The 25980-nt window shown below is 41.8% G+C and overlaps 1 protein-coding gene across 14 annotated transcripts; it reads left to right on the top strand.

Annotated features, from left to right (window-relative positions):
- The first annotated feature begins 7 nt into the window (after positions 1-7).
- Positions 8-24946, top strand: ZNF384 (zinc finger protein 384). 14 transcript variants are annotated; one of them, XM_056799212.1, is made up of 13 exons: positions 18-226; positions 485-574; positions 1508-1565; positions 9464-9646; positions 12841-12911; positions 13849-14086; positions 14494-14866; positions 15727-15813; positions 18907-19131; positions 19936-20118; positions 21677-21755; positions 22030-22188; positions 23198-24946. In XM_056799212.1, the coding sequence occupies exons 5-13, from the start codon at positions 12846-12848 to the stop codon at positions 23621-23623; spliced, it is 1836 nt and encodes a 611-aa protein (XP_056655190.1). In that variant the 5' UTR covers positions 18-226; positions 485-574; positions 1508-1565; positions 9464-9646; positions 12841-12845; the 3' UTR covers positions 23624-24946. The 14 variants fall into 14 exon arrangements, with proteins under 14 accessions (XP_056655188.1, XP_056655190.1, XP_056655193.1 ...); XM_056799214.1 differs by lacking the exon at positions 485-574 and adding an exon at positions 7118-7232 and having other exon boundaries at positions 113-226; XM_056799213.1 differs by lacking the exon at positions 18-226 and adding an exon at positions 7118-7232 and having other exon boundaries at positions 236-574.
- Positions 24947-25980: the final 1034 nt, after the last annotated feature.

Consider the following 25980-nt stretch of genomic DNA (forward strand, 5'->3'; position numbering starts at 1 on the left):
CAGATTCACTCTAGTCGCTCCCGGAAGTGACTGGGCCTTTGCACCCTCCCCCCTCCTCCTCCCACCCCAGTTCCCTCCTTTCCCCACCCCTCCTTCGTTTCCGGTGTTCCCGCCTTCTCGCCGCAGCGGCTCCTCTCCAGGCCTGTGGGGGGAGGGGGGGAGGGAGGGGGGTGGGGAGGGGAGGAATCTGGGTTCTTCAGTGCAGGAGCGCCAGCAGCACTTCCGGGTGAGTGGAGGGGAGGGGGGGCGCCAAGTGCCTCGCGCCCCCGCCCTGCGGGTGTGTGGAGCGGGGCGTGTTGTGTGTGTGTATGTATGTGTGTGTCTGTCCGTCCGTGACTGTACACACTCCTCCGGGGTGGGAGGCAGGAGGGTCCGTCGGTCCGCCCAGCGCCCCGAGTGCGCGCGCTCTCTCGAGCTCTACTTCCCCTCATCCCATTTCCCTCCCTCCCCCACCCCCACTCCTCTGCTTCCCTCCCGGCAAAAGGCACGCGCCGCCCCCTCCCAAGCAGCTTTCTGACTCTCGCGCCGCCGCCGCCGCTGCTGCTGCTACTGCAGCTGCAGCCTCTGGAGCCGGGTGAGTCTCGCGCCACCGCAGCCGCCGCCGCCGCTGCCGGCACGCTCCGCGTTCCCTCCTCCCTGTCCCGAAGGGGGTGGGGGTGGGGGGGTCTGTGTGTCTCTTCCCCCCTCCCGGAACCGGAAGTGGTTGTGGAGTAGCGGGCGCAGGGGTGGGGGGCGGGGGGAATGGTGGGAGTGGGGGTGTAGGGGGTGGGTTTCTGGTGGGTGTCGGAGCTTGGCTCTTGGAGGGGAGGGGTCCAATGTCCCAGAAGGGCTCTGAGGAAGGGGGCGTGAGCAAAGAGGGGGGCAATCTTGGAGGCTGCCTTGGGGGAAGAAGGAGTTTATTAGAGCGGAGGGGGCCCTATTAGGAGGAGTCCATGTATCTTTTGGGGGGAGGGCTAAGGTTTGACCCGGAGAGGTTTCTTGGTATGGGTCCCTTGACAGATGCGGGGCAAAGTCCTCTCAGGGTTTGGGTGGGGGGGTGGCCAATGGGAGTGGCTAGGCCTGCACTAGGGACTCTGCTTCCTGGCACAAGAACTTGGGGCACCCCATCCCAGTTCTGTCCCTAGATTGGTCTTCTGTCCTCACAGGTGGGAGGTGACCAGATTGACCCCTTCCTCCCTCCTCAACCTCCTTTTTTTTCCCCCTGGCTTCTGACCTTTGAGTACCTGTGAGAAGGAATTAAGTATCTAAGCTCTGCTCTCCCAGGGGGGTTTCTTTCAGCCCATACTTAAATGGTGAAGATAGTTCAACTTGGTTACTAGGAATTTAATCCTTTTCTACTTAGTGACTAAATTCCTGTTATTGTAACCTTCCCTCTCTTAAGTTAGAGGCAGGAATTTTGTCTTTCTTCCAGACTGACAGCCGACAAATTGGAAATCCTAAGAGGTTCCCCCAAACCTCATTAATTACATCCTTTTTGATTATTCTAACACAGATACTTTGTTTTCAGAAAGTTCGGGAGCATTGAGAAAGAGGAGGACTAGGACAGAAGGAGGAGGAGAGAGAGGGTAAGAAACATTTACTATAAAGAGGGGCAATTTTAGTTTTGGGGTAAGAGAGGGTCATTTTACCCACATTGTATGTTTTTCTTTCTGTAACAAGTTAATTGTGGCATTTGTTGTGGGAGAAGTAGCAATCTGTTCTGAGTCAATTATAACTCCAAGTTTGATAATGATACTCACACTCAGCTTGGGGGGGGGGGGTTAATTGGTCTGTATGGCCCTTTTAGGCCATTCACCAAGAGACTACCTAGGGATGGGAGTCCCAAGTTAAATCATCAATGATAGACACACTGCCATTTAAAAAGATGCTATTTGTGTTCCCATGTGGCATAGCTTAGCAGTGGTTTCCTGCCGTTGGAGTAAGCACAACTTAGAGCAAGCTTCTTGCCCTTGCTGTTAGCAGTGGGATGTTTAGGGTATAGCTGCTGATTGAGAAATTCTAGTGGCTAGTGTGTGGCACAGATAACATCATGTGCTGAGAGATCAGAGTTAGGGCTCAGTTTGCAATAAACTGAGAAATGGAATTGAAAGTTAAATTTGGAATTAAATATAGAACTAACAAAAAAAAGATTTATAGTAAAAGAAGTGTAAGATTCTTTTTTTTTAATAATTGTTTTATGGTAAGATTAAAGGTAGATTACAGGTAGAAAGAGGTAATGTACTGTAATACCTTGGTAGAGCAAACTAGTAATTGGCTTGAGGCAAAACTGAACAGGATGTATTTTTTTAGACAGACAGGGATTTGAATTCATAGCATTCATTCTTCTAAGTAACTACTATGAACCAAGTTTAGGCTGGTAAGGAGTGGTTTAGAGAGCTTGCTTTAGGACCCCAACTTAATGGTGACTATTTAAGTTTTGCCTCTATGTCAGAGATAAGTTTCCTCTCTGTATACAGCCCTTACAGTCCTGTTGTCAAGAGACTCCAGGCTCCCCAGTACCCAATTCTCCTTTTCCCCTATGTGTCTTATAATTATTCCTGGTGAGAATGTCAGCATTAGAGGAAACTGTCTTGAAAGGCAATTTGGAATTCCAAGGATGCTGGACCAGAAGCTGCTACTCTAGATAGTAGACTGCTTATGGGTAATAGGCCCTGCTGGGATGTTTGGAGATGGAATAGTAGTTACTGCCCAAGAGTAAGGACAGTTTTGGTTTTTCCTTTAATTCCATTTGCTTATTTGATGATTCTTTGTAGTTCCTTGTGTGCTTGATGTCATTAAATTGAAGTGTTTAGGCAGAAACTCAGACCTCATTTCTCTCTGTAGGGCTTCTTACTTTATGTGGTCTCTAGCCATTAGGCTAATTATAGCTCCCCAAAAACCCAATTCTTACTTTTTCAAAGGGGAAAAACAACAAAAAAAGTTTGTCCTTGAAGTATTTCTCTAGCACTTTTCTTTTCAGGAGCCCTTCAAGCATGTTATTCTTTAATATGATACTTTTACCCCTACCTTTTCTTCTTTATAAACTTGGTTTCTGGAATTCATTCTCTCCAGATAGAAGCTTAAGGAATCAGTGAATTATCCAAAGCCATTTGTTGACATGTCAAGGCATAAATCTATAACTCAAAAATTCTGTCTCATTCTCTTTTATTCAATGGGCCAGGTGAAGGAGAATATTCACCTGGTGTTTCGCAGTGGGCCTTGAATATGCCAGATGTTTAATAAATGTCTAGTGAATGAATTGATTGATAAATAAGTGTTTCTTTCCAAAAGCTATATAAAAAGAATATGTCTTGGAAAAAGAAGCAGTCTCCTTTAATAAAATTGAGTATTTGTTTTTTCTAATAAGAAAATGAAGGGATATGGTCTTTCTACTTAAAACTTAGTAAGAGGCTAATATTCTGTTGGCACCAGCATCTTCATCTTATTTCTCTTTTAGTAGTATTATGATAGGTTAGAATTCTGAGCTCTTGTCTGTGTGTGGCTTCAGACAAATTACTTATTTTCTCTACTTCAATCTCTCCTATTTCTGAAATATAGTGTATATTCTCTCTGATCCTTTGATGCCAGATTTTTTGAGGATTAGTGAAATAATATATGTATGTATGAATCTCTTTAAGACTTAAAATGAAGATGCTATCTAAATTCAAGGCTACAGAAATATTAAATATATAATCCTCCTCCTCATTAATAGTACAGTTAATGTCTAAAGAGACCCTTTCCCAAGGCCTGGCAGTGAAGAATTCGTCGGTAGAATCAAGGTCTTCTCATTTTGATTCCCAACTTCTGAAAATTCCTTAAAATTCACTTGGCACAGTGAGGTGCCTAATAAACTTCTGTTGATTGATTCAGTTTTCTACTGTAATCTCTTTGGAATCATAATTTTCTGTACTTCTCCCCAGATTAGTACTAGTTATTGTTGATTACAGTGGTATAGCTGAAAGAGACAATGCTCTTTGATGTAAAGCCAGTTTAGGGTTTTTTTTTTTTCAGTGTTTTCAATCTTTTATTCAGTGTTGCATTTTGATATTTATCTTTTGGGATGGCATGGATAAGGATGGTGATTTCTAAGAAGTGTTCAGGAGGATTATAATAAGTAATGAGAGGATTAATGTTGAGTTGTTGCTATGACTTTCAGATATTTTAAAGGATGGTTTTCTCTATAAATGCTTTTGTTCAATCTCCCAAACCATTCTCTTTTTCTTTAGAAGTCTTGTTGGTAAAAGCAAGAAATCTCAGGATTTTCACATTTATTGCCCTTTCCTCCCCACTAAAAATACATATATATGCATCTGTCATATGTGTGTGTAATAGAAATATTCTAAGCACACTACTATACTAGTTTGTAGACCAGCCACAATGGTGAAGTAGCAGGAAGAAATATAGCTGTTTTCTTCCAGCACACACATATACATACCTAACTCATCACTCTTAGATGTTTTTCCAAGGAGGAAATTATGGTTGCCAGAAAGCTGACCATCACTGGCAGTCTACCAGTCACCATTTCTTATCTTGACCCAAGATTTGTTATAGGCTCTTAAATTCTTTAAGACTTAGAAAAGAGGATCAGGCAGCTGAATAAGTAGAAGTTCCTTTTTGTTTTCCATTACAGAATAAGGATCCATCATTCAAAAATCCATTTACTATGGTGGCCAATGCTGAATTTAAAAAATAGGACAAGCTTCATTTATTCTCCAAAAGATTTGTTATGACTTTACTGGAGTAGATGAGAATACCAGTGATTCCACCTGAAAGCCCTTCCTCAATATTCAAATTTCTCTGAATTGGTTAGAATGATTTTCATTGCTTTTGTTCACCTTCAGGCAACCCTCTCTCTAGGTCCCTCCCTCTTCTATTATACTGTCTTGTCAATAAGGTATATCTCTGTCTCTGTTTATTAAAAAATGATAGCTTGTCTTAATTGCTTTTTTAGGATTTAGAATATATTCCCTCCTAACAGCTCTTTGAGGTAGGTGGGCCAAGTATTATTATCCTCATTTTACAGATAGGGAAACTAGAGATAGTGACTCACCCAAGTTCCTTCAGCAAAGAGTGTAACTAGCATTTCATCCCAGGTCTCTTGGTTTTGAGTGTAATCCCCTTTTGTACATTAAAGGAAAAAATGTGTAATGAGCAGAATTTATCCTTCTTAGCTTCCTCAACCTAACTGCTAATTCCTAATAGCTATCAATATTTTTATTCCTATCAATTTTTTCCTACACCTGGGAAATTATACAGCAGGATATTGTAGGTAGGAGGGCTAGGCTCTAACATTTTAACAGCTTATTTGTATGTATAGCAAGCATTGTTTTTCAATTGTAAAAAGTATTTGGCCAGATATTCTAAGCAGACTTCTGTACCCAATGGGAGACCAGCCACAATGGTGAAGTAGCAGGAAGAAACATAGCTATGTTTTCTTCTACCATTAAAGAGCTAGAAAACATAGGACTGAGGTCTGACTGGGAAATACAAGAAAAAAATCATGTTGAGTCATTTTTCCAAAGCAGGTAGGTCTGTGAACCAAGAATAGGAGTCTAGCCTGGAATGTATTGTGTGAGCTATCCATGACTTTACACTAGGGCAAAGAGTCCCAAATTCAATACAGAAGGTATTTCTTTGTAGGAATGGGTGCCAGCTAGTAGCTTTGTTACTCAATACCCAATGAGACTGAAGAAGGTGGCACTGTACCTTGGGATAGTGATCTAGAAGAGAGAATAGTCAACAGACTCTAGAGTATCTATTGAGTGAGGAACAACTACTGAAATAAACAACAATTGCTTGGATTTGACTCTGAAAGTAGTGTAGGGTCTCAATTCCAGTTTCCAATCTAGTCTGAAACCTGAATAGAATAGAATAACCATGGAAGGAATCTAAGACCAAAGGGGATCTTGTAGTTCTGTTCTTCTGAACTTGCAGCGCCTTCCAGCAAACTAATAATGGTTGAGTCTAGCAGCAGTTCTTTGGAACTCCAACCAGGGTTAAGCCCAGAATTGTGTTGCTCAGACTTAAGCACAGGACAGGAACTTGCAGAGCTCAGACCAAGTGGATAGCCATTAAACTTTGCCCTGCATCAGACTGCTTCGGGAGCACTTATGGTTTGCAAGTCCCTAACCTGAGCAGTGTGTGAGATCTGGAATGACACAACAGTCAGTATCACAAGAAATTGGCAGCAGGACTGGAGGACACAAGTACGACCCGAGTATTCCCTTCAGAAATTCACAGAGGGGGACTCTAATATAAAGTCTGAAGTTAGGGGTAGGCTGGAAGAATGAGAGCAAACAAACAAAAAAAGAGACTTCCACCATAAAGAATTCTCCTAGTGGTACAGATGCTCAGAATACAAATCCAGTAGAAAAAGAGCAACTCCAAAATAGCTACAAGCTAAGCTTCAAAGAGAAGCACAGTTTGATTTCAAGTTGAATGGCTATTTCTGAAGAAATAAGGCAAAGATTTTTTAAAGAATTAAATAATTTTATAAATAAAATGAGAGCACAAAAGGAAAAAATTAGAAAAGATCTAGAAAAAGAATTAGAGGATTAACAGCTTGGCACAAGAGGTACTAAATTTTGCTCAGCAAAAAACTGTCTGCAAATTAGGAAGGATCAAATAAAGATAATGATTTTATGAGGCAAGATATTTTAAAACAAAGTCAAAAGACAAAAAAATGGAAAAAAATAAAGTTTAATTCGTAACAAAAACAACTGACCTAGAAAAGAGATTGAGTTAAAGATATTAAAAATCATTAGACTGTTTGTGTCATGAGTCAAAAAGAGTCATTTCAAGAAATCATAAAAGAAAAATGTTCCCAAATGCTCTTAGAACTAGAGGGCAAAGTGAGAATAGAAGAATTCACAGTCTACTTCTTGAAGGAAACTCCCAAAAGAAAACTCCCAAAGAACATTATAGCCAAAATCCAGGCATTCCAAGTTAAAATTTAAAAAGCCACAAGTAGCAGAAAAGATAGAATTTAAGTTATAAGGAGTCCTAATCAGGAATGCACAAGATTTAGCAGCACAACTTTAAAGTGTTACAGAACTTAAGATAAAGTATTCTGGAAGATAAAAGGTATATAGACTTAAAACCAAGAATAACTTACTCAGCAAAATTGGCTCTCTTTCAGAGGGAAAATTGGCTCTTTAGTGAAATAGATGTCTTCCAAGAATTCTTGATGAAAAGACCAGTGCTATGTAGAAACTTTGAACTATAAACCTAGGCATCAAAAGAAACATAAAAAGGTAAATATAAGCCCGAAGTCCTAGGGTCTAAAGGATAAACTGTTTATATTCTAAGTATCATCAGGGATCCTTGAATCTAATAATAAGACAGTGGACCTCTTAGAAATTTTGTTCTCTTTTGATGATCCTAAAAGAAGAAAGGGGAAAGGAAAGGAAAAGGAATATAGTGGGAAGTGGGGACTGAGGGTAGGAGGGAGAAGGGTGGGGGAAATTATCTCAACAGTGAGCAAGTAAGTCTATACAAAGAGGAAGAATCAGGAAAAAGCAGGTGACATTTAAATCTCACTTCCCAAAGTGAGGAAGAATACACACATGATGTACAGAAATACATTTCACTCAACAGAAACAAGTGAATTATATCTTCATATAATAGAGTGGATCTCAAAGAGAGGCTTAAAGGTAGAGAAAGAAAAGATAATTTGTGTTTTGGTGCTGGAGAAGGGAAAAAGAGGCAGGAGAGCAGAAGCAGACTGCATCAGACCTAGAGCATTGGTGTTGAGGGTACTCCTTTCTTACCACACTCTTCTCTAGAATATAAATGAGAATCAAAGAAGGAAAAACATAAGAGAATAAGATAGAAGGAAATCTGAAATTAGTGATCATAACTATGTATGTACATGGAATAAATTCACCCCAAAAAAGAGAAGAGGATAGCAAAATGGATTAGAAAGTAGAATTCAGAATATGTTCTTTATAAGAAACACATGAAACATAAAAGTTAACATAGTGTTAAAATAAATACTTGAGCAAAATCCTAAAAACAAAACAAAAAAACTCAGTTAAAGCATAACATCAAACAAGGGAACAACAATAATAAATTTAATTAAAACCCAAAAGATACTACTGATAATTTAATATCAGTACTAAACATGTACATTGGATGGCATAGCATCTCAGTGCTTGAAGGAAAAGTTAATTGTGTTATGGGGGAAATAGACAATAAAACTATGGTATTGAGAGATCTCGGTGTAACTCTTCTAGACCTATATAGGTTTAATTAAAGAAAGAAAAAAACAAAGTTAAGGGCCTGAATAGAATTTTAGAAAAGTTAGATATTATATACCCCTTAGAGAATATGGAATGGGGATAAAAAGCATATTTCTTAGCTGCATATGGCACATTTACAAAAATTAACCATGTATTAGGGCACAAAAAACATGCAAACAAAAGAAGAAATATTAAATTTATCTTTCACAACAATATAGTAAAACAAAAATTATATTCAGTAAAGAGTCACTATAGAAATTATTAAAAATAAATTGGAAACTACATAACATAATCCTAAAAAAATAGATGGGTCAAAGAACAAATCAGAGAAACAAGACATGATTTCATGAAAAATAGTGACAGTGAGACTATCAAATTTTTGGGGATGTAGCCAAATCTGTCCTTAGGGGAAATTTTATATCTCTAAGCACTTTCATTAATAATAGAACAATGAATTGGATGTGCAACTAAAAAAAAAATAGAAAAACCAATAAAACACTAACAAATGGAAATCCTAAAAACCAAAGAACCAAACAATTGAAAGCAAAAAAAATAATTTCTAATTAACAAAAGCGGGAACTTTAAAAAATGGATAAATCATTTATGTTTGTTTTTTTTAAGAAGAGGAAAATCAAATGACCAATATAAAAAATGAAATTTTCAGATATTTTGATAAGGGGATAAGTTTGTGATTAAACAAGGAATAAGGAGAGGATCTTGGAATATAAAATGAGCAATTTTTATTACATTTCCAGCTAAAGTTTTTCACCAAAAAGCTCCCAATGCAATAGATATAAGAAAAGAACAAAGGTAAGAGGGGAGGGAATCTTCATAGAAAGTTTCTTAGATGGTGTCATTTCTAAGATAAATAGGGAATTGATTCAAATTTATAAGAGTAAGTAAGCCGTTCCCTGTTGATAAGTTCTAAATGATATTAACAATCAGTTTTTAGAGGAAGAAATCTAAGCCAGTATAAGAGTTATATTAAAAAGGGTCTACCTCATTAAATGATTGGAGAAATACAAATTTTAAAAACTCAGAGATTTACTTTACACTCCTCAAATTGGTAAAGGAAAATGGCAAATGCTGGAGGAGCTGTTTGTGGAATTCTGAACTGGTCCAACCATTTTGGAAAGCATTTTGGAGCTATACCTCAAAAGTTATTAAAATGCATATCCTTTAACCCAGTGATACCACTACTAGATTATACCTTAAAGAGTTTTTGTTTTGTTTTGTTTTTAAAGGAGTGAGGAGCTAGGTGGCTCTGGGTAAAGAGCCAGGACTGGAGCAGGCAGTCTGGGGTTCAAATCTGGCTTCAGATGCTTCCTAGCTGTATGAACCTGAGCAACTTACTTAACCCCAATTGCCTAGCCCTTTCCACTCTTCTGCCTTGGAACTGATACTTCTTATCCATTCTTAGACAGAAGGTAAGGGTTTTTTTTAAAGGGTGTGGGCGTGGGGAAGGATGCCTATGTACAAAAATATTTATAGCATCTCTTTTGGTGTTGGTAAAGAATGGGAAACTGAGAGAAGTACTCATCAGTTAGGGAATAGCTGAACAAGTTATGATATATGAATGAATATATGTGTATGTGTTCATACAAAACTCCAAAGTGTTATTGTGCCAAAAGAAATGATGAAAGGGGAATGGTTTCAGAGAAACCTGGGAAGACATGTATGAACTATTGCAAAGTGAAGTGAGCAGAACTAGACCAATTTATATGATAATAATGTAAAGACAAACAACTTTGAAGGACTTAAGAACTCTGACTCCTAGTGACCAACCATGAATCCAGATGTTCTATGATGAAGTACCTGGCAGACAGGTGGTACACTATGAAATGAGACAATTTAATTTTTTTTTTTTGCATGGCCAATCTGGGGATTTGTTTTGCTTGCCAGTGTATAGTTGTTAAAAACAGGTTTTCTTCTTTTTCTCTTTCAGTGCAATTGAAGATGGGGTGGGGATGGGGGGGGCAGAAAACACATTTTTGTTAATTTTTTAAAGTTAATTTAATTATTAAAAATACCATGCTAGGTAGTATAAGGACAGGGGGCCAAAAGAAATGGAGTATTCATAGCTCCTGCTTTGAAAAACTACTTTGAGTTGGCATTCTTTCATTTCCCTTGGACTGTAGTGTGGTAGGTTGTTAAAACTTTTTTTTTTTAACCCTTACCTTCCATTTTAGAATCAATATTCTGGATTGGTTTCAAGGCAGAAGAGTGGTAAGGGCTAGGCAGTGGGAGTTAAGTGACTTGCCCAGGGACATACAGCTAGGGAGTGCCTGAGGCCAGATATTATATACCCCTTAGAGATTATGGAATGGGAATAAAAAACATTTCTCAGCTGCATATGGCACATTTATAAAAATTAGCCATGTATTAGGGCATAAAGGCATAAAAACCACACAAACAAAAGAAGAAATATTAAATTTATCTTTAAAACAAAAATTATTCAGTAAAGAACCCAGGACCTCCCATCTCTAGAGCTGGCTCTCAATCCACTGAGCTATCCAGTTGCCCCCAAAACTGATATTTTCTAAACTGAATGCTAATATTAGTAGACAGAATTGATACTTGCCTTTATTAAACTCAGTTATGTTTCTGGAAATATGATAACTTATTTAAAGTCACTTTTTTAAAAACCAGAAAGTTCTATTATCTTCAGAATTTTGGTGCATCGCCTTCCTCCATTTTCTAGCAGAAGACCTTTTATAACAAGAAGGGGGGGGGCAAAATTGGAAGCTGCTTCATTTTAAAGGTTTTGTAAGAATTGGAAATTCTATTTAGCATACCAGAAAAGAACTAAGAAGCCCCATGAAGAAGAGTTAGGTAGGGCAACTGGGTGACTCAATGGATTGAGAGTCAGACCTAGAGATGGGAGGTCTTATGTTCAAATGTGGCCTCAGATACTTCCTTGATATGTGACCCTGGGCAAGTCATTTAACCCCCATTGCCTAGACCTTACCGCTTTTCTGCCTTAGAACCAATATATCATATTGATTCCCAAATAGAAGGTACGGGTTTAAAAAAAAAAAAGAGGAATTAGTCTTTTAAGGTGACTGAGATGCTATCAGGGGGAGAGATCACTTCCATGCTCCATTGCTGAATATCTTTCCCAGCTTCTTTAGTCATTGCCCAAAGCCATGTTTCTTTGGCCTGTCCTAAAACAGCCTTGGGTAAATATCGTCTGGCTTTTTGATTTTCTCACCTCTCCTAGTCATGAGTATTAACTCTTTGAGCCTTAATTTGCTATCTATAACAAGGACATTGCCTTAGATGATCTCTGAGATCCCTTCCAACTCTTTACGTCTTTGATCCTGTTAGTCATGGTGAAGATGAATTATATCTCACTGCTTCAGGGATAGCAGTTAGGACAGTAATGGTGTACCCTTGGCATGGGTGCCAAAGATGGCACACAGGGCACTCTCTGTGAGCAGGAAGATTCCGCCCACCCCCAACTTCTCCCCACAGAGTTCATTAGTAGAAAGGCAGAGAGACTAGAGTGGTGAGGTTCCCCTCCCCCTCTCCACCTGATGACATTTTATCACATCACCCACCCCTCTGCCCAGCAGCCCAATGGGAGCACTTCCTCCCTCCCCTGTCTGGGATAAGGAGGGGTGGGGCATGACACTCAGCCTCTGGTGGGGGTTTGGCATAGCACTCAGTCTAGGTCAGTGGTGGTGAACCTTTTGGAGACCCTGTGCCATGCCATGCCCCCAATTGCTTGCCCCTGCATTTAGGGGCAGGGGGTAGGGCTGGGCTACAGACTGACCAGAAGCAGCTACAGCCTTGTTGCTGCTCAAACCAGTGAAGGTGGGGCACAGTGGGCTCAGCTGGCCAACCACCATCAGCCCCTGAGATGGTGAAGGGAGGGGAGGATAGAATGCCCCACCCCCTGCATTTGGTGGCAGGGCCAGGCTCCCAGCCGGCCAAGCCAGGGGGTCTACACATGCCCACAGAGAGGTCTCTGCATGCCACATAGATTCACCATCACAGGTCTAGGGAGAGTGTGGAACCAGGCCTGGCACTTCATCTCTAAAAGGTTCACTGTCACTGAGCAAGTCTTTTAATAAATTGATACATGATTTTAATTCCTTCTGGCATTTTCCATTCTGTAGTTTTCTTTAAATATTCACCTTTATCCCAGAATCCTTTCAGTATTTGTAAAGAGAACTACAAACAGGAAAATTGGAAAACTTGACTTATTCATTCCAGGAAAAAGAATATGAGACAATAAGGAATTGAGGAAATGGGGAATGAAGATTTTTCTGATTATTATTCTCAATTTTGCCACTTAATGTGCTGCTATGGGCTCATTCTTCCCTTAGGGCTCAGTTTCACTTTTTGTCAAAAAGGGGAAATAATACCAACTCTCTTGGTATTGGGAAAGGAATGTGAACAAGATAGGTGTGGAATCTTTTAGAATTATTAACTCATCACGACAGTTATGAAGGTACCTAAATTTAGGCTTGGTATACCACCGTAGGATACAAAACCTAAAATCTGCCCCCCTCGGAGAGGGGTAGGAGCCTTCTATGCTATCTTTCCTCCATGGTGGGTTTTTTTTTTCCTCATATTGTCTTCCAGAATGTGATTTGGTCTCCCTCCTTCCCTCCAGGTAGAATGGAAGAATCTCATTTCAATTCTTCCCCCTACTTCTGGCCAGCAGTTCCCACAGTCTCAGGACAGGTAGGTTATGCTAATTTATTTTTCATCTCTCATACACATAATATAATGGAGAGGGCAGAGGATCCCAGAGGTCAGACACCTAGTTCCTGGTCTTCATTCTGCCACTTAGAAGCCAAGTGTACTTGAGCAAGTCACTTCTATAAAATGAGAAGAAACGTATCCATATATAAGAATCAGCAGAGATAATTTGCATAAATGTGTTTTTAAAACTTGAGAGTACTATGCAAATATAAAATAGTATTTTTTATAATTGTTCAGCTTTAAATAATGGTTTCTATCCACCACTTAACTACTGGGCAAAACTAGTACCCGAATAATCAGTTACTACCCCTAAAGTATTTCACATTACTGGATTAAGTTAGAGGCACTGAGTTGCATGTTATCTCTTTTTTTTTTTTTTAAATAAACCCTTACCTTCCGTCTTGGAGTCAATACTGTGTATTGGCTCCAAGGCAGAAGAGTGGTAAGGGCTAGGCAATGGGGGTCAAGTGACTTGCCCAGGGTCACACAGCTGGGAAGTGTCTGAGGTCAGATTTGAACCTAGGACCTCCCGTCTCTAGGCCTGGTTCTCAATCCACCAAGCTACCCAGCTGCCCCCTTCTCTTTTTTTTTTAACTCCTATCTTCTGCGTTAGTGTCAGTTCTGGGAAAGAAGAGCACTAAGAGTTAGGCAAGTGGAGTTGTGACTTGCCCAGGGTCACATAGCTTGGAAGTGTCTGAGGCCAGATCTGAACCCAGGTCCTTGCTACTACAGACCCTGGCACTCTATCCACTGTATTACCTAGCTGCCCCCTGCATGTTGTCCTTTTCCCTTCTAGACAGGTGCACTAACTCTTAGTTTGCTCATCTCTATTATATTTTAAAGAGGGAGACACTATGGAGAAGGGAAGAAAAGAATCTTTGTTCCTTTCTCATAATAGATTTTTTTCTTCCTTTAGATAGAAAACACCATGTTCATCAACAAGATGAAGGATCAGCTGCTACCAGAGAAAGGTTGTGGTCTGGCTCCACCTCACTATCCCACCCTGTTAACGGTGCCTGCCTCAGTACCCTTGCCCTCAGGCATCAGCATGGATGCAGATACAAAGCCAGATCAGCTGACACCACACAGCCAGGCTTCAGTCACTCAGAATATCACTGTGGTGCCAGTGCCATCCACAGGACTAATGACTGCTGGTGAGCAGCTCCACTCACTACTCCCTAATCCGACCACAGTGTGGAAAATCCACAGGCAGTTTAAGATGGGATGGTCCATGTGTCACTGGGGAGAGTGGGAGCTGGACATTCTCTCCAGAAATCATATCATTAGGAGTCTATAGTGTGTTTAGCATTCTACTTTTCTGTTAAGTAGAGAGCAAAAAGGGTCCAGTCAAGGGAGAGGTTTCACTGTTGGGGTGACAGTGATAGCCTAGAGTAAGAGGCCTTTTACTGTAAAGATTTAGGGTTTGCAAATGCTGGGCTGAGTAAGGCAGTTCAATTTCATTAAAGTGATTATATGATTTTTCTGGGGACTTAAAATGAAATAAAGCAAGGTAAGGTACCAGGGCTACAAAACAATAACCCTGTCTCTCTTCTGCTCCTAGGTCCAGGCTTGGTGATCACATCCCCCTCAGGCTCTCTAGTGACTACAGCCTCCTCAGCTCAGACCTTTCCCATCTCAGCTCCCATGATTGTGTCAGCCCTTCCCCCTGGCTCCCAAGCCCTGCAGGTGGTCCCTGACCTCTCCAAGAAGGTGGCATCAGCTCTGGCAGAAGAAGGGGGCGGGGGAGGGGGTGGGGGTGGGGGTGGGGGCAGTGTGGCTTCCAAGCCTCCCCGGGGCCGAAAGAAGAAGCGGATGCAGGAATCAGGGCTGCCTGAGATGAATGACCCTTATGTGCTCTCCCCCGAGGATGACGAAGACCATCAGAAGGATGGCAAGACCTACAGGTGGGGGGCAGAGCCAGGGGGCCGGATGGGGTGAGGATCACTATTTCAGCCACTCCATTTTTTGTCCTGCTTCAAACCAGGACTCTGTTGGGTGACTCTTTCATGTCAGACCCAGTTGCATGTCAGGGCTGTTTGGGGATAGGAGGGTGGGTGGGGACAGGGGCAGGGGGGAGGTGACATGACTTCCTCATACTTTGTCCCCACTTTATCTCCTTTTTGTTGCCCCAAATTGGAACATCTTAGTTTGGGGTCCTAGAGTGAAATAGGAGAATTTCTGCAAGTATTTTTGGAGTTTACCTCATTCTTCAGAGGTCTCAAGTCCCAACTTGGGATTCCCTCCCTGTCCCCAGATATATTTTGAGGCATGAATTTTCCATCCCTGCTTTTCCAGGATATCTTTCTGACAATTATTGACCCAGACTCCGTGCCTCCCTGTGGCAATAATGCCTGTTTGATCCCTGTACCTTCTTGCCCCAACATAGTTGGGATGATGGTAGGGGCCTACACACAAAAAAAAAAAGTAATAGCTCGTTCTCCCTTTTTCCCCCTCCCTTCCTTTTAAAAAGTCATTTATAGTCATTATAAATGTTTGCTCGGTGCCTAATTAACACAGCCCAGATCAGACTTTATGATCTTGTGTTTTCCAAAGTTGTCCATCATCAAAAAGTTATTTTCAGTACTTGTTTGCATGTGGCATACTATATAGAGAGAATAGCAAAAATAGTCCTTACCCACTGGAAAAGGCCCAGGTGGTTTGGGGGAACTTTGACCTCACATATAAAGTGTGGATAACTTCAGAGCATAGTCTTGGGCAGAAGCATACATGTTTGAATGGGAGACTGGTTTCTCTCCTTAATATACCCAGATGGGCAATGTTGTTCCCATTTTAGGAGCCAGGGAAACTGCGGCACAGGAAATGGACAGAGCCCTGGGCTCATGGATTCAGGCTCCACCACCAACTTGCTGTGTGACCCTGGGCAAGTCCTTTTCCCCTCTCTGGGCCTCAGTTTCCTCATTTGTAAAATGGAGAGAATTCTGTTTTGTCTCCCTTCTAGTGGTAATAGTATTTACATAGGTAATATTTTATAAAATGAATGATTTGAGCTCAGAAGAAAGGGTTGAGAAATAGTGATTTATACCATTTATTTATTGACAATATATACCTTCACCATGGAGAGTGGTCATTCTTCCTGAGTGCTTTGTTCCTTTCCTGGGAAGGTATTACTGGGGACTGACCAGGAAATGTTGCCACCCAAAAAAATACCATAATTCTCCAGCCTAAAATTTTTTGAAAGTTCAATATAGCCTTAATATTACCAGTGTACCTCACTTTGCACACAAATTATTCTTGAAAGGTCATGACTTAATTTTTTTGTACATTATATCATTTAATGTACTCAGGCTTGTTTCTAAAAGGAATTAACATGAATCCTTTTGTAAAAAGGAATAACCCCTCTAATTGATTTGTGTAAATCTGGATACACATTGAGTTAATTAAAGCCAAGGTATCACCTTCTAAATACAAATCCCATGGGATTAATTATTTTGACACGGAGATTCATCAGCATCAAATGCTCAAGTTAGCATGGTGGTAGCTTCCTGGAATGTCAAACACCCCGAACTAGCTGTGTGACTTTAAGTCACTTGACCTGTTCTGGTCCCAAGTTTCCTCATCTGTAAAATGAAGAAGTTGGGACTATCTTTAAGGTTCTTTCTTCAATCCCAGCTTTCACTTCTTCAGATAGTTCTAGGTGCTCTGCCTCTGCACACCTCTGTTGGTGTTCTCCATAATCTGCCATGGCATTCACTCCATCAGAAGCTGTACTCATGATAAGGAAAAGACAGGCTTCATTACTCTGCACCTCTTAATTCAGGAGCACTGGTATTTTAATGGAGCCAATGGGAAATAGTGAACAGAATTGCACCTATTCTAGGTAATACAAAGGAATTCCTTCAGAAACTGTAGAATTATGAACTATTTGAGCCTTCCTTATAGCAAAGGGGACCTGGGTAAATGGCAACAAATTTGTTGTATGAGAAGAAATTCTCATGGGGGTTGACAGAACTAAGGACCTAGCCCCAATTTTTGGCTTGCTCTGTGACCCTGGGTAATAATCTGTTATATCAAGGTTTTGGTTTGTTCATCTGTAAAATGGGAGGGAAAGGGAAAGTACCTTGAGTTCCTTAGAGCAGTAGTGTCAAACTCAAATAGAAACAGTGGAAAACCACAAATTAACATTATCTATATTATATTTTTATTTTGTTAAACATATCCCAATTACATTTTAATCTGGTTCTGGCCACACTGAGGAATTTTGAGGGCTATGAGTTTGACAGCTCTGCCTTAGAGGACACATGGTATATGAGTAAGGTATTTGCATTCCTGGGAATTTATGTATATTAACCGTTTGCTGTCTCATCTTTTTTTTATGAAATTAAGTTTCTATCCAAAAAGCCAGATTTTACTTTACTAGAATAGTGGTCTTCCCCCTTTAGCAGTGACTTTAAAATTACATTGAAATGGATTTTTCTTTTTTAACAACTCCAACATTGTGGGGTATGGTTGGTGTGTTTATTTTTAAAAACTAACCAAAAAAACCCTTCAGATTTCAGGATAGATTCAGAATTGAGGCATTCTTTTACCTCTTAGGAAAAAATTTTTGCCAACAGAGGGTAATGTTGGGCCTTTCAAATAAGAATGTTGGAACAATATGAAATAAATAACAGAATTGTCTTACCACTGGTACTGCTTTCATTAACACAATGAATTTGGAGCAGCTAGGTGGCATAGTCGATAAGAGTGCTGGGCTTGGAGTCTGGAAAACCTGATTTCAAATCCAGCCTCAGCCACTTACTAGTTGAGTGACCCTGGGCAAGTCACTTAAACCCATGTGTCTCAAAAATAACAAAAGGCATAATGAATTCAATCTTTAGTGTTGTTTAACACTTTTTATTGAGAAAGCCCAGTTTCTCTTTACTGTGTACCTCTAGGCAATAGATAACTTTCTTCATCAGAAAAAAAGAGTGGATTTGCATACTCACTATAGAAGTGAGTAAGTCTAAAGTTTCTCTGAGTTAGAACCTAAGACTCAACTCTTCATCAAGGGTATTTTCACTATTATTCCTCTTTAAAAGTACATTTCCCCTTCTCTTCCCCCTAAATGTCTGAGTGTCTTAGAAATTTGCAGTGGGAGATTGGGCTAAAGTACTAGAATTTTAAGTAAAAGCTTTGGTAAAGGGAGAATAGAGGGTTCTGTGGTTAAAACAGAAGCTAGCAGACATTTTTTCCTTTTGAGAATCTCAAACCCTTAACAAATTGCTCTTATAATATACTTAAAGGAGGGAGTTGGCAGTGATCATTTCTCACATTTTACAGAAAGAGGAAAAGAGTAGATTCTAACCTGAGGCTCAGAAAAGGAACTTGTCCAAGTCTTTTGGCTTCCATTCTGTTACTCTTTTTTTTTTTTAGGCTATGTTGCCCTTTCTTGAATGGCTGAGATAAAACAGTTGGGGTCTAGCTCATAGAACCCTTGTCCAAAGACTGCCAAATCTAAACTAATATGGCTTGAAGACATCACATGAGCCTATTCTGAATGGTGCCATGGCAAAGGGGAAGGGAGCACTTGGATCCCAGCTAGATGTTGAGTAAAAGTGGATCCATGTGGGGCTGATTCTTGTTTCAGCCTGAGAGGCTGGTATTACCTCCTGATAGCTGAAAGAAAAGGAAATGTTTTAGAGCAGAATGAGAAGTTCTTTCAGGCGGGGGGGGAAACTAATATTGATGCTGAAATAAAGTTCTCTAAGAAGAGGGAAGATCCCTTTTTAAGAATCCAACTCTCTCAGCCTCCCTGGGGAATTGGGGAGTACATGGGGTGCTTCTCCCAGTTTACAGTTGGGGAATTCAAGAGGGAAAGGAATTCACACTCTTGTTGGGGGCAGAAGAAATACATGTGTCATCTCCTATATGGTTGAATGTCTCAGTTAGGGCTGGATTTAGCATGGGAGGAGGGCATGGGATTATCCATGTTTTGGTGGGAGGGTGTCTAATTTGTTGCCCTGGCTGGGCCCAGGTGTCGGATGTGTTCGCTGACCTTCTATTCCAAGTCGGAGATGCAAATCCACTCCAAGTCACACACAGAGACCAAGCCCCACAAGTGCCCGCACTGTTCCAAGACCTTCGCCAATAGCTCCTACTTGGCCCAGCACATCCGTATCCACTCAGGGGCCAAGCCCTACACCTGTTCCTACTGCCAGAAGGCCTTCCGCCAGCTCTCCCACCTCCAGCAGCACACACGGTAAGGCAAGCAGCCATTTCCTTCCATCTCTTTACCTTCATTATACCCATCCTTGCTCCCAGATAAACTTGATTCTCTGTGTTCCTCTGGTTTACTTTTCAAGAACCTTATCTCCCTTGTGTTCTCTGTGAGGGATTCTCCTTAGCAGTTTTGGGGGTGTGGGAAATTTGGGATCCTATTACAGAGTCTATTGATGTCATTGTCTGTGTCTATGTGTATGTGTGGAGCTTTTCTGCAGAGCAGATCCTGCTTTTGCTGAATGTCTAAATTCAGAGTCAGATATGATGAGGTACGGATCTAACTTTGTGAATCATCAGGAGCTTGTTCTGTGTGCAAATGATTATCTCCGAAGACAGTGTCCCTGGGAACTGTGTTGTGTGTGACCTTATAGAGGACCAATGAATTGATAGGATTATAGATTTATAGCTTGAAGGAGGTCATCTAGTTTATGCCTCTCATTTTACAGATGAGGTTAAACTCAGATGGGATTCAAACTCGAGTCTTCTGACTCCCAAGTCCAGTATTCTTTCCCTGTACTGTGAGATTCACCACTACAGGGTTACCAGGAGCCAAGCAGTAGCAGCTCGTCACCATCTCTGCCATTCTCTGCCACCAACTTAATCAACTCTCTAGAACTGGGTCTTCTCTTCATTTAGTTCTAGACAGGTCTAAGTGTCTTTTGGGAGGAGGGAGGGGGTACTTTCATCCGTCGAGCAACAACATTTCACCCAGTGGAGAGCTCAGCCCGTGGTGTCGAACTGCTTCCTCCTCCTCCTTCCCCCTTCCCCCTCTCCTCTCCGGCAGGATCCACTCCAAGCTGCATACGGAGACTGTCAAGCCCCACAAGTGCCCGCACTGCTCCAAGACCTTCGCCAACAGCTCCTACCTGGCCCAGCACCTCCGTATCCACTCGGGGGCCAAGCCTTACACCTGTTCCTACTGCCAGAAGGCCTTCCGCCAGCTCTCCCACCTTCAGCAGCACACACGGTAAGGGAGAGTGGCGGGCGACCGCCCCCCCGCTGGCATGCCCTCCCCACCCCCGCCCTGGACACACACAACAACCCGCATGCAGGGGGCAGGGGAGAGACCTGGCTGGAGGAGAGCATCACTGGCAGAACAGAGAGAGAGAGAAAGGACTGAGTAACAGCGCTGGAAACACCAGTGGGTACCAGGAGAGTTTGTGCGGGGCAGAGATGTACCAGGGAGATACAATGGCTGTGATGCCATATCCCTGATACATAGGAGATGGAGACAGACTTGGAGCAGAGACGACTTCTCCCCTTCCCCAGTACTCTCCCCTAAAATATATCCACATGCACATACACTTTGCAAGATATTTCCCTTGCAGTGGAAATTTATGTGGAAGAAATCAGATCAACATCCCATAGGGCATTGACTTTGTGGGACCCTCATTTCATCTCACAAAACAAAGGAATCCTGATCAAGATGATGACTCCTATAGAAAGTTTCACAATCTAGTGAAACCAAGTCCAGCCAGTGAGACTTCAGGGGAAAGACCAGAAGAAAGCCATGGCCCCAGTTCCCAACTGGATCATAATATTGGGACATCACAGAAGCCTGAGAATCTTCAGCCATCTGAGAAACAGCTTCTTTGTCAGCTTCACCAGGGTACCTGATGATTCTATGCCATTTAAATATGAATATGGAGAAGAGTGGAGGAATGGAGCTTTGATGATCAGGAAGGTCTCATAATCATGGATTCTCAAATATGACTGTGGGACCACTCTCCAACCACCCATCCTATGGGCCTTTGACAGACTTGTAATGGATGTAAACCTCCTACCTTTGTAGGTGCTCACACCTCTCACTCTGGAAAGAGAAAAGAACCTCAAGTGTCCTTAATGAGAGATGGCAAGTCCTATGATGACACTGGCTTTGGGGGCCATAATTTGGATGAACTGACAAGCATTTGGCTGAAGGGGTAGTCTCCAGGTCCTGGATTAGAGTCAGGTGTCAGGTGTCAAACATTGAAGAGTCTTCAGTCCATGCCCAGTGAGAAAACAAGGGTATAAGAATGTAATGATCTAGTTAGTTCAAGCTAGGCATTTCTTGGTATTTCATTGCCTGTCTAGGTAGAGCCTGAGGGGCTGTTATGGGCATTGTTATCAGCCCTGTTCTCTGGGTTCTTCTACAGTCTTCCTTGGTATCATTCAGGACTTAGAGCATGATTCCTGGCTGTAGTGTGGGGAATAGGGAGGTCAGACATGGGAAGTTCCATTCTTGCTGTGGTCTTAGAAATGGCTTCTGAGCATTGATTGGATGAAGTTACTGTCAGGGTTGACCTGCATAGAAAATTACATTGATACTTGCCCTGTGGGGACACAGGAACTTTACTACGTGGATCTTGGGAAGAAATAGCAACACTGACCTGTAAAGAGTATATACCCAAGCTCCCCAATAAAGGTAGCATCTATGATTGGCAGGAATGGGAAAGGAGGATTTGGAAAAGGCTTGATTCTCCAAGAATCAGCTTTGAGTAGCATTATTAATGTTCCTGCTTTTCTGCTTTTCTCTCCTCTTGCAGAATCCATACTGGAGACCGACCATACAAATGTGCACACCCAGGCTGTGAAAAAGCCTTTACTCAACTCTCCAACTTGCAGGTAACTTGCCCCACCAACAAGAGTACTTGAGCAGGCCCTATCCTCAGGCAATAGCATTGTACCACAAGAGTCCAGGTGGGTGTGATTTCGGAATCTCCATTATAGACCATTTTATCTGGGTTCTAATGGGACCTTAGAGACCAGGCATTTACATCTAACTTTCTCCTTACCAAGAAGGCCTCCCCTGGGAAAGCGCTTAGCCAGAGTCTCTAGCCTGGTGGGCTCAAGAACACGAAAGGCAAATAGTGATGTTAGTTTGTTGTCTTTCACCCAGTCCCACAGACGACAGCACAACAAAGACAAACCCTTTAAGTGCCACAACTGTCATCGAGCATACACAGATGCAGCCTCGTTGGAGGTGCACCTCTCCACACATACAGTGAAGCATGCAAAAGTGTATACCTGTTCAATCTGCAGCCGCGCGTACACATCGGTGAGTATTCCTTTCTTTTCTGCAGCCATAAAAAGCCTAGTCCTGAGGGGAAAGACCTTAACTTACATGGAAGTATTTTAAGAGAAGACAGTGTAGTCTCTGAGAGAAGTGGAGTGTCTGATAGTCAGTGAACCACAATTCTCCATTGCACTTTTTAAAAATGATTGTTTGGTTGTGTCTGACGCTTAGTGACCCCAGAGTCCACAGCTGTCTGTGGGGTTTTCTTGACAGGGATACTGGAATGGTTTGCTATTTTCTTCTGCATTGGATCCTTTTGTCAGAGAGTAAGATTATTTGCTCTAGGACACAGCTGGGAAAAGTGTCTGAGACTGTATTTGCTTGGGTCTTCTGACTCCAGGCCTCCAAACATTGAGCAACAGCTACCTCTGTACTGTTATAGCAGATTTAAATGATTATCTACTAAAAGAGTTATTAGATCCTTGAAAGAAATTGTGGGGTGCCTGTCTTGCCTTTGTATCGTGCCTGACATGATAGTTCCATCTTGTCTGACTCTTGGTTATTACCCTGTGGATTACAATGTCCAACGAGTTTTCTTGGCAAAGATACTAGAGTGGTTTGCTATTTCCTTCTTCAGTGGACCCTTTTGTCAGGCAAAGTTTAAGTAACTTGCTCAGGGTTGTACAACTAGTGTCTGAGGCCAGACTTGATCTTGGGTCTTCCTGATTCCAGGCCAAGGATTTATCCATCAAGCCACCTAGCTGCTTGACATATAGTAGGTATTTAATAAAAGTTCTTGGATTACCTATATGCAAAAAACCCCAAACTCTAAAAGTCAGGGAGTGGACAGGGTATCTTTTTAAGTTTCATTCCAGTAAGATTTTTTCATTCTTCTATTCAGATAGAGTGGGTACATGAATAGAGAATTTGTTGTTAATTCTGTGTAATGATCTGCATGAAGCATTTATCCTGAAAACCAAAGAAGCCAGGCTATGTATGCTTTCTATATGTATGCTTTCCTCTTTTCTAATCATTGTGTGAAATCCCTCAGGAGACATACCTGATGAAACACATGCGAAAACACAATGCTCCAGATCTCCAGCAGCAGCAGCAGCAGGTATCAGCAGTATCAGCGGCAGCCGCCGCAGCAGCAGCAGTGGCCCAGGCCCAGGCCCAGGCTCAGGCTCAGGCTCAGGCCCAGGCTCAGGCTCAGGCTCAGGCTCAGGCTCAAGCTCAAGCTCAAGCTCAGGCTCAGGCTCAGGCTCAAGCTTCCCAAGCCTCACAGCAGCAGCAGCAACAGCACTTCCAGCCCCCTGGGGCAGCCCCCCAAGGTGGGGGTGGTGGGGACAGCAATCCTAATCCTCCACCCCAGTGTTCCTTTGACCTGACCTCTTATAAAACAGCTGAGCACCATAAGGACATTTGCCTCACAGTTACCACCAGCACCATCCAGGTGGAGCACCTGGCCAGCTCCTAGAGACTTGATTCCAGCCGACTGAGGGAAGATAAGAGGCCCCATCTCTGCCCCCCCCAACCTGCACCCCCTCTACTACTGCCCTACCCTACTGGCAAGTGGCAGGATTTGGCACCACTTTCTTCGACCTTTGGCTTCAGCTTCCCACAAAGGACATCACCCTACTCCTAGCTCTTTGTTCAGAGAGCAACAACTCTTTGGGTCTGAAAAGGAACTCAGTTGCCAAGTGGGGCCCAACTGTATTCCCTACAATCATATGGTAAAAGGACTATGAAAGTTGTAGAGGGGAAGAGGGGCAGCAAGTATTTAAGGAAGAGGCTTTCTGGTGGCAACCTTGAAATATGCCAAACCTGAGATCTTCCTTTCCCCATACCCTCACTTTAGAAATTGGGTTAATTTCCAGCAAAAGGGGAAAAGTCCAGGAGGTTGACCCCTCCAAGTTATTGGAGAGGAGGGAATCCCAGACCCAGGCCCTTGTTGCTCTGTTTTCACCTACAAATGGACAAGTTCATTTGGCTTTTGCCCCTGCTCTGCCTGAGACAGTAGGAGATTTTTTATTGGTGGGGAGGGGGCTGGAGTTAAGACCTCCTGGAATGAATTCTCTGGATTACTAAGGGACGGAGGCTGTGGTCCCCAAGGGGCCAAAGATTCCCCATATGGTTTAAAAAAAAAAAGAGGAGGGGAAAAGTTTTCCTTGGAGTATTGGTCCCTCTCCTTTCCCTTCCTCAGTCACTCTGGTCCCCCAACCAATTCTTTTCCCTTTTTGGCCAAAGCCTTGCTCTCAGAGGCTTTCCCCATCTTTAGGCCCTGGGAGCCAGGTAGCCCCAAGGAGTTTCAGGACATTTGTGTTCTTGATGAAACCCAAAGCAAAAGGGGCTATAGAGAAGGGAGAGTTTGGACTGGAGTTAGATCCCTGAGGTGTTGGGGCCATTTGAATGGGACATGGATTTATATATAAATATATATATATAAATATATATATATATACACCCACTTACCACGGCCATCTTTGTAACCGTTTCTTTGTTGTTTATAAATGCATTATCTCTGAGAATTTTCATTTTCAATTTTTTTTCATTATTTTTTCTCATGTATTTTTTTGTTGTCTATTTTTTCTTTTCCCTTTTTCATCTCTGACCATGGCATTTTTATTTCATTTTGTCTTTTTAAAAAATCATGGCAAATTTCAGAGAAGAGAAGATGCCACAAATCAGGAAACCAGTTGTTATAAAGCAATTTAAACATGGGGGAGGGGGGAAGAAAAACATGTACAAAACAAAGGGTGTTTTTAGAATATTGTATAGAAATAAATTCATGTCAAAGGATCAGAGGCAGTGGAGGTGCTGGTGTGAACAAGTATGGGGGAAAAAACTGGAGTAGTTTGAAGGGATGGACTTTAGGAAGTATAAATTTCAGAATGAGGCCTATTTTGCCAATGCACTAGTAATGCTGTAAAGGTTTGAAAAAAGTAATAGTTACTGAGAACAGGGTTTCACTATGTGCATGGAAAGGTCTTCCTATTCCTTAATTAAGAGATGAAGTGAAATTTGGTCACCAGAAGCATACACAGGGCTTGTTTCACCACCCAGAAGCTCAGTATGTGGTGATTCAGACCTAGCACTTGGGCATGTATGTGCCTATGGGATGTATCAAGGAAGACCAAAAGGTAAAAGGGAATTAAGTTCAGTATTTAAGTTGTTATATGCAAAGCACTGCCCTGGGTGATGATGATAAACTTAAGAAAACTCCCTAGCTGGAAGTTTGTGATCTAATAGGTGAGGAAAAAAAATGTGCATAAGTAACTAATATAAAATCAAAAGATGTATGAGGTACAAAATGTTATGAGAATTCAGAAAAAAATCAGTTTCAGATAGGAAGATTAGAGACAGCATAGTAAGAGGGGATCAAGAGCTGACTTTTGAGTCAAAAAAGGCCCAAAGTCAAATCCTGCCTATGACATTAAATAAGTCAGCCTCCCAATGCACTAGGCAAATTCCTAGGACTAAGAAGTTGGAAAGAAAGTGCTGGTCTATGTTAATAGAGGAAGTTTCTTCATACAGGATATACAGATAGCATTTCAGATCTCTTCTCCAAGTTTTAGTTTGGATCAGAAGAGGAAAAGGTGGCATTTGAGGCAGATTTTGAAGGATGGATAGGATTTCAACGAAGATGCTAAGAACCAGTGTGTAGAATTTAGAAGTTTGCAAAGTTCTTTGCCTACTTTGAGCTTTCAGTCTCATATATAACCCTATGAAGTAGGTACTAGAAGTGCTCCATTTGACAGATAAAACAAGCGTAGAGATTGTGAATGCTACTACAATGTGTTAGAAGAAGGATTTAGATCCAAGTCTATCCAATGC

This window comes from Monodelphis domestica, chromosome 5 (genome assembly GCF_027887165.1).
Source record: "Monodelphis domestica isolate mMonDom1 chromosome 5, mMonDom1.pri, whole genome shotgun sequence".
NCBI lineage: Eukaryota > Metazoa > Chordata > Mammalia > Didelphimorphia > Didelphidae > Monodelphis > Monodelphis domestica.

Bases quoted from the DNA above. Each gene is read 5' to 3' on its own strand.
- ZNF384 (XM_056799210.1), top strand. From the start codon at position 12,846: ATGGAAGAATCTCATTTCAATTCTTCCCCCTACTTCTGGCCAGCAGTT. The intron at 14,087-14,493 runs GTGAGCAGCTCC...TTCTGCTCCTAG, and splicing joins CACAGGACTAATGACTGCTG to GTCCAGGCTTGGTGATCACA. The intron at 20,119-21,676 runs GTAAGGGAGAGT...CTCCTCTTGCAG, and splicing joins CACCTTCAGCAGCACACACG to AATCCATACTGGAGACCGAC.